This window comes from Lolium rigidum, chromosome 1 (genome assembly GCF_022539505.1).
Source record: "Lolium rigidum isolate FL_2022 chromosome 1, APGP_CSIRO_Lrig_0.1, whole genome shotgun sequence".
Taxonomy (NCBI): domain Eukaryota; kingdom Viridiplantae; phylum Streptophyta; class Magnoliopsida; order Poales; family Poaceae; genus Lolium; species Lolium rigidum.
The window spans coordinates 111,766,975-111,775,618 of NC_061508.1; the positions used below are offsets into that span (position 1 = coordinate 111,766,975).

The following is an 8,644-nucleotide window of genomic DNA, read 5'->3' on the forward strand; positions in this document are numbered from 1 at the left end:
TCCTCGATAGGGAGAAACGGTGGCGGGAAAATCAAGATGGAGCGGCAAAGTCGGCCGTAGATGCAGATGGAGGGAGGTAGGCAGGCCATCCGCATCACCGCCCGGCCGCCACATGTGTCAGCACCGCACATGCCGACGCCACCGTTCACCGTTACGCACTCTCTAGCAGTGCCCTACCTAGATCACACTAGTTGCTCACTTTGCACCTACCTCCACCGCATGCGCGCGCGCGGGGGCCGGCGTGGCAGCCGCTACGCTCGGCGAGGCCAGGTCGTGTCATGCTCATGCCGTCCGTCACCCTAACCACCTCCGCCCTCCCTCCACCCAACCAACCAACTCCTCGTCATCCTCATCACCTCCCCACCTCCCGAGAGAGAAGAGAAGCGCCGCCTAGCTATATAAACCCGCCCGACTTCACCTCCCCACTCTAGGACGCACGCCGCACCACACGTGAGCTGCCAAGCTTCTACGGTGGATACATACACCGATCGGGTCGAGCACCAGAACCAGCCATGGGGCGGTCGCCGTGCTGCGAGAAGGCGCACACGAACAAGGGCGCGTGGACGCGGGAGGAGGACGAGCGGCTGGTGGCCCACGTGCGCGCGCACGGGGAAGGCTGCTGGCGCTCGCTGCCGGGCGCGGCCGGCCTGCTGCGCTGCGGCAAGAGCTGCCGCCTCCGCTGGATCAACTACCTCCGCCCGGACCTCAAGCGCGGCAACTTCAGCCGCGACGAGGACGACCTCATCGTCAAGCTCCACGCCGTCCTCGGCAACAAGTGGTCGCTCATCGCCGCCAGGCTGCCCGGCAGGACGGACAACGAGATCAAGAACTACTGGAACACGCACATCCGGAGGAAGCTCCTCGGGAAAGGGATCGACCCCGTCACGCACCGCCCCGTCGCCACGCCCACCGCCGTGTCCTTCGCGCAGGCTGTACTCCCTGAGGCGCCCAAGCCGCCGCCGCAGCTAGTTCTGTCCCCGCCGGCGCCGACGACCGCGACCCCTGCCCCGAAGGAGGAGCAGGCGGAGAGCAAGCCGCCCAGGTGCCCGGACCTCAACCTGGACCTCTGCATCAGCCTCCCGTTCCAACAGGAGGAGATACGTCCGCTGCCACCGCCGGCTAGAACGCACGCCAAGCCCGTGAAGATGGAGCAGGTGCAGGGCGGTGGCGCCCTCTGCTTCCGCTGCAGCCTGGGCCGACCTGCCGAGTGCGTCTGCAGCAGCAACTTCCTCGGCCTCAGGGCCGGCATGCTGGACTTCAGAAGCCTTCCCATGAAGTGAAACTAGCCAACAAGGATTACGATCCATCACACGACCTCCGCGCGCTGTAAATTGTTACTGCTGCCAACTTCTTAGTTTTTAGTCTAGTAGGAAAGAAAATACAGGGTGAGGAGGAGGAGGAGGCGAATCATGCATGGGCGAGGATCCGTAGCTCGATCCTCCCTGCTCTCCTTCGACGACTTGCCCCCATTTTGTGTAAAATATTTACTGCCCCGCTTATGTCAAGGATGAAATAATAACAATCGATGATCCGTGCAAATTCCCAATCTTTCAGTTTTCCTTATGAGAAGATCGAGCTTCTCTGCTAGCAGCGGAAACCGTCAAGAACAATTTCTCAGTTTCCTGGATAAGTATACAATATGCTCTAGATTCAGTGCTGTTCTCATGTCTATCTCAGCATCTGTGGAACGTAGCATCCCAGGTCCTGTGCTCGTTGCACTCTACAGAGTCATCAAGACTGTTGAAAACGGTGATGCAGATCGGCTGTGTAGTTATCTGGAGCTGGCAAAGTTAGGTAAAGCTGCTGCCTTTCCGGCGCCGTTGCTTTCGAACCACAGAGAGCTTGCCCTGTTTCGGTTCGGGCGGCTGCAAGTTGCGCGTCACGGTTGAGATGCCGCTGCAGCGGCGTTGGAAGGATCCAAGTTGTTGTTGTTGTTGTTGGATTGAGGCGCCGCTCCGTGTTGTTGCGCTCCTAGCTAGATTCTGTTGCCGCTTTTGTGTTGCTCTGTTGTTCGACTCGATCGCTGGGTCAGTCTGAACTCTCGAGACATAGAAAAGAGGCAAGGCTGACATTTTCCTTCTTTTCCTCCTATCATTGCAAAATGGACCGAGCTTCTTGTTGATTTTGTGCCTTTTCGCCGGATCCTTATCTCCTTGTGCTAGAAATGGACTGCCTTCTCTGAAGTTGCTGTGCTAGAAGGCGAGTGAGTCAGTGGATGAGGGTTTTCAGGCTTGGATAGTGCAGATCGTATGCGCACGCACGCGGCAGTGGGTTGCCGAACGAGGAGGGAGGAGGGCCCGTGCCCGCCGGATAGCGACGGTCCGCTAGGTATCCGATCCATCCCTGGTTCGATTTTTGTATTTGATTGCCGACATGACATATATACTGCCATGTACCTTATGCTATCGGTGTGCTTATGATGAGCTTAAAAGATTGGCTAGTTTTGGACATCCTCTAGAGACCTTCGAGATAATAGCAAGGTGCATGTGCTAGCACATACTAGGTATTTTCTCTATACTAGCAAAGGTGTATGTGCCACGCCAAAAACCATATGACCAGGTACCTCTATGCAAGCTTAGATGATTTCAAGCAATTGTCAACAAGGTAATTCCGTGACGCGGGACAACATAGAGAGGCGGCAGAGGCCGAGCGGATGAAGAGATGAGTGAACGGACAACCACCAGCCCTAACTTATAATAACGATCTCGTTAACTCTCATGATTCCTTAGAATATACACACGATTGCAATATCATAAACATTCTAATCCCACATGATCTTGTATCCACAAGACTTCGTATAACTCCTCAAGTGAAACTAGAGGGTTCTTACAAAGAGATTTGAGAGCAAAACACTCCTAAGGAAAATTCTTATGGGACTCCATGTTGCAAATCAAACAACTATCATATTCAAAATTCGTAAAAATATCCTGCAAAATCCCTATGAAGATATTCTGAATCAAAGAAGCCCTAAACAGGAAAGTGAATGTATCGTGGCGCCACTAGAGGGGAGGGGGGGGGGGGGTGAATAGGCGCTATACCAATTTTAGTATTTTTTCAGTTTTAGGCGATGCGGAAGCAAAGGTCATAACTTTATCCAAGTACGGTGATCCTAATATGATGCAATGCAAGAAAAACAATAGGAACACGTAAGAACAAGTGTTAGGGAAGCGAGACAACCGGGAGGACGGTAGCGGAGATGAGACGTGATGTGTTTACCACAGTTCTTCCCACAAAAGGGAGTACGTCTGCATTGAGGAGGTGTGGACCACCAAGGTTCCAACATCCACGAAGGTTTCACCTTGTTCCTCGTGAAGACCCCACAAAGGAGTCTTCACCTCTCCACTATCAAGCTCGATCACGGTGGCGGTTCCTTCACACAAGGTTGGGGCGAGCTCCACAACAGCCGGAGGCTCTCAACACCCTATGGGACTAGTACAACACCAAGCTAGTCTCCATATGGGCTCATCTCAAGAGAACCCACAAAGGAACCCTAGGTTACAAGATCCACAAACGACTAGGTGGGATTGTCGAATTCTTTCTTGGTGCATGTGTTGATCGGGACCTCCTCCTCCACTCCTCAAAGTACGTATGGGCTTGATTGGTTGGATGGGGCGAGATATCCTCTAGATTTGAGCTCAGCAACAATGGAGGAGAGAGAGTTAAAATATGCTTGGGCGAGCTGGGGAAGAAGACCCCTGATGCGTATAGTTGACACGTCCGTTGGGAACCCCAAGAGGAAGGTGTGATGCGCACAGCAGCAAGTTTCCCTCAGTAAGAAACTAAGGTTTAATCGAACCAGTAGGAGTCAAGAAGCACGTTGAAGGTTGATGGCGGCGGGATGTAGTGCGGCGCAACACCAGGGATTCCGGCGCCAACGTGGAACCTGCACAACACAACCAAAGTACTTTGCCCCAACGTAACAGTGAGGTTGTCAATGTCACCGGCTTGCTGTAACAAAAGATTAGATGTATAGTGTGGATGATGATTGTTTGCAGAAAATAGTAAAGAACAAGTATTGCAGTAGATTGTATTCGATGTAAAAGAATGGACCGGGGTCCACAGTTCACTAGAGGTGTCTCTCCCATAAGATAGCATGTTGGGTGAACAAATTACAGTCGGGCAATTGACAAATAGAGAGGGCATGACAGTGCACATACATGATATGATGAATATTGTGAGATTTAATTGGGCATTACGACAAAGTACATAGACCGCTATCCAGCATGCATGCCTAAAAAGTCCACCTTCAGGTTATCATCCGAACCCCTTCCAGTATTAAGTTGCAAAACAACAGACAATTGCATTAAGTATGGTGCGTAATGTAATCAATAACTACATCCTCGGACATAGCATCAATGTTTTATCCCTAGTGGCAACAAGACATCCACAACCTTAGAACTTTCTCGTCACTGTCCCGCATTTAATGGAGGCATGAACCCACTATCGAGCATAAATACTCCCTCTTGGAATTAAGAGCAAAAACTTGGCCAGAGCCTCTACTAATAACGGAGAGCATGCAAGATCATAAACAACACACAGGTAATAGATTGATAATCAACATAACATAGTATTCTCTATCCATCGGATCCCGACAAACACAACATATAGCAGTACAGATAGATGATCTTGATCATGTTAGGCAGCTCATAAGATCCAACAATGAAGCACATAAGGAGAAGACGACCATCTAGCTACTGCTATGGACCCATAGTCCAGGGGTGAACTACTCACTCATCACTCCGGAGGCGACCATGGCGGTGAAGCGTCCTCCGGGAGATGAATCCCCTCTCCGGCATGGTGCCGGAGGTGATCTCCAGAATCCCCCGAGATGGGATTGGCGGCGGCGGCGTCTCAGTAAGGTTTTCCGTATCGTGGCTCTCGGTACTAGGGGTTTCACGACGAAGGCTTTAAGTAGGCGGAAGGGCAACGCGGGGGGCCACACGAGGGCCCCACACGCCAGGGCCGCGCGGCCAAGACCTGGGCCGCGCCGCCCTGCTGTGGCGGCGCCTCGTGGCCTCACTTCCTTTCCCCCTCGATCTTCCGGAAGCTTCGTGCAAAAATAGGACCCCGGGCGTTGATTTCGTCCAATTCCGAGAATATTTCCTTTGTAGGATTTCTGAAACCAAAAACGAGTAGAAAACGAGCAACCGGCTCTTCGGCATCTCGTTAATAGGTTAGTGCCGGAAAATGCATAAATACGACATATAATGTGTATAAAACATGTAGATATCATCAATAATGTGGCATGGAACATAAGAAATTATCGATACGTCGGAGACGTATCAGCATCCCCAAGCTTAGTTCCTGCTCGTCCCGAGCAGGTAAACAATAACAAAGATAATTTCTGGAGTGACATGCCATCATAACCTTGATCATACTATTGTAAACATATGTAATGAATGCAGCGATCAAAACAATGGTAATGACCTGAGTAAACAAATGAATCATAAAGCAAAGACTTTTCATGAATAGTACTTAAAGACAAACATCAATAAGTCTTGCATAAGAGTTAACTCATAAAGCAATAAATCAAAGTAAAGGTATTGAAGCAACACAAAAGAAGATTAAGTTTCAGCGGTTGCTTTCAACTTATAACATGTATATCTCATGGATAATTGTCAATGTAAAGTAATATAACAAGTGCAATATGCAAGTATGTAGGAATCAATGCACAGTTCACACAAGTGTTTGCTTCTTGAGGTGGAGAGAAATAGGTGAACTGACTCAACATAAAAGGTAAAAGAAAGGTCCTTCAAAGAGGAAAGCATCGATTGCTATATTTGTGCTAGAGCTTTTATTTTGAAAACAAGAAACAATTTTGTCAACGGTAGTAATAAAGCATATGTATCATGTAAATTATATCTTACAAGTTGCAAGCCTCATGCATAGTATACTAATAGTGCCCGCACCTTGTCCTAATTAGCTTGGACTACCGGGATCATCGCAATACACATGTTTTAACCAAGTGCAACAAAGGGGTACCTTCATGCCGCCTGTACAAAGGTCTAAGGAGAAAGCTCGCATTTTGGATTTCTCGCTTTTGATTATTCTCAACTTAGACATCCATACCTGGACAACATGGACAACAGATAATGGACTCCTCTTTAATGCATAAGCATGTAGTAACAATTAGTGTTCTCATATGAGATTGAGGATATATGTCCAAAACTGAAACTTCCACCATGATTCATGGCTTTAGTTAGCGGCCCAATGTTCTTCTCTAACAATATGCATGCTCTAACCATTAAAGTGGTAGATCTCCCTTACTTCGGACAAGACGGACATGCATAGCAACTCACATGATATTCAACAAAGAGTAGTTGATGGCGTCCCTGAAACATGGTTATCGCACAACAAGCAACTTAATAAGAGATAAAGTGCATAACTACATATTAAATACCACAATAGTTTTTAAGCTATTTGTCCCATGAGCTATATATTGCAAAGGTAGAGAATGGAAATTTTAAAGGTAGCACTCAAGCAATTTACTTTGGAATGGCGGAGAAATACCATGTAGTAGGTAGGTATGGTGGACACAAATGGCATAGTGGGTGGCTCAAGGATTTTGGATGCATGAGAAGTATTCCCTCTCGATACAAGGTTTAGGCTAGCAAGGTTATTTGAAACAAACACAACGATGAACCGGTGCAGCAAAACTCACATAAAAGACATATTGTAAACATTATAAGACTCTACACCGTCTTCCTTGTTGTTCAAAACTCAATACTAGAATTATCTAGACTTTAGAGAGACCAAATATGCAAACCATATTTTAGCAAGCTCTATGTATTTCTTCATTAATGGATGCAAAGTATATGATGCAAGAGCTTAAACATGAGCACAACAATTGCCAAGTATCAAATTATTCAAGACATTTTAGAATTACTACATGTAGCATTTCCCGATTCCAACCATATAACAATTTAACGAAGAAGATTCAACCTTCGCCATGAATACTATGAGTAAAGCCTAAGGACATATTTGTCCATATGCAACAGCGGAGCGTGTCTCTCTCCCACACAATGAATGCTAGGATCCATTTTATTCAAACAAAACAAAAACAAAAATAAACCTACGCTCCAAGCAAAGCACATAAGATGTGACGGAATAAAAATATAGTTTCAGGGGAGGAACCTGATAATGTTGTCGATGAAGAAGGGGATGCCTTGGGCATCCCCAAGCTTAGACGCTTGAGTCTTCTTAGAATATGCAGGGGTGAACAACCGGGGCATCCCCAAGCTTAGAGCTTTCACTCTCCTTGATCATATTGTATCATCCTCCTCTCTTGATCCTTGAAAACTTCCTCCACACCAAACTCGAAACAACTCATTAAAGGGTTAGTGCACAATAAAAATTAACATGTTCAGAGGTGACACAATCATTTTTAACACTTCTGGACATTGCATAAAGCTACTTGGACATTAATGGAACAAAGAAATTCATCCATCATAGCAAAAGAGGCAATGCGAAATAAAAGGCAGAATCTGTCAAAACGAAGCAGTCCAGTAAAGATGGATTTTATTGAGGCACCAGACTTGCTCAAATGAAAATTCCCAAATTGAATGAAAGTTGCGTACATATCCGAGAATCACGCACGTAAATTGGTATATTTTTCTGAGCTACCTACGCAGAGGCAGGTCGAAATTCGTGACGAGCAAAGAAATCTGTTTACTGCGCAGTAATCCAAATCTAGTATGAACCTTACTATCAAAGACTTTACTTGGCACAACAATGCACAAAACTAAGATAAGGAGAGGTTGCTACAGTAGTAAACAACTTCCAAGACTCAAATATAAAACAAAAATACTGTAGTAAAAACATGGGTTGTCTCCCATAAGCGCTTTTCTTTAACGCCTTTCAGCTAGGCGCAGAAAGTGTATATCAAGTGTTATCAAGAGATGAAGCATCGACATTACCTTGGACTTTACCCTTACCTTTCTTGTTCTTTTTCTTACTCTTTGGCTTAGGGAATATATGTCTACCCCCGGGTGTAGAGGTGAATTTTAGGGTGCCTTCTCCCATATCTATGACTGCTCCCAATAGTTTCAAGCAGGGATCTTCCGAGTGTGATTTGTCCCGTTCCCGCACATTCAATAACAAGATAATCAAAGGATATTGTTCTCCCAAGAATGGTTGTATGCACACCCGCAGCTATTCCTTTAGGAATTATAACAGAGTTATCAATAAGGGTTATTCCTTCTCCCCTTCAACAAATCCCCAAAGTTTCAAAGATTCATGAATACTCTTAGGCATTAGGCAAAATTCAGACATAATATCACAATTAGCATGAAGAGTTTGGTCACCGATAGCAATTTTAATAGTAGGATCCCATAATGAAGGTTCAGAGTTCACTAAAGCTTGATCAAGACGGTTACGAACATATCCATAAATTTCATTCAAACGAGATGCACTTGTCTCAAGAGTGTTTAATCTATTATAAATGCTAATAAGGGCTGAATCAAAGTTATTAGCTAAATCATGTGATGCAACCAACTTCTTTATGGCATTAAAAGCTTGATCCCCATTGCAATGAAGGAAATCTCCTCCCACTATAGCATCCAAGGCATATCTATAGCGAATCATAAGACCAAAATAAAAATTACTAAGGAGCAAGCTTAGAGTCATTTGAGGTTCAGTTTTACGA

The 8,644-nt window shown here is 46.3% G+C and overlaps 1 protein-coding gene across 1 annotated transcript; it reads left to right on the forward strand.

The window, feature by feature from the left end:
* The first annotated feature begins 316 nt into the window (after nt 1–316).
* LOC124679790 (myb-related protein Zm38-like) lies at nt 317–1,539 on the forward strand. Its single transcript, XM_047215283.1, has one exon. The coding sequence runs from the start codon at nt 513–515 to the stop codon at nt 1,278–1,280; it is 768 nt and encodes a 255-aa protein (XP_047071239.1). The 5' UTR covers nt 317–512; the 3' UTR covers nt 1,281–1,539.
* Nucleotides 1,540–8,644: the final 7,105 nt, after the last annotated feature.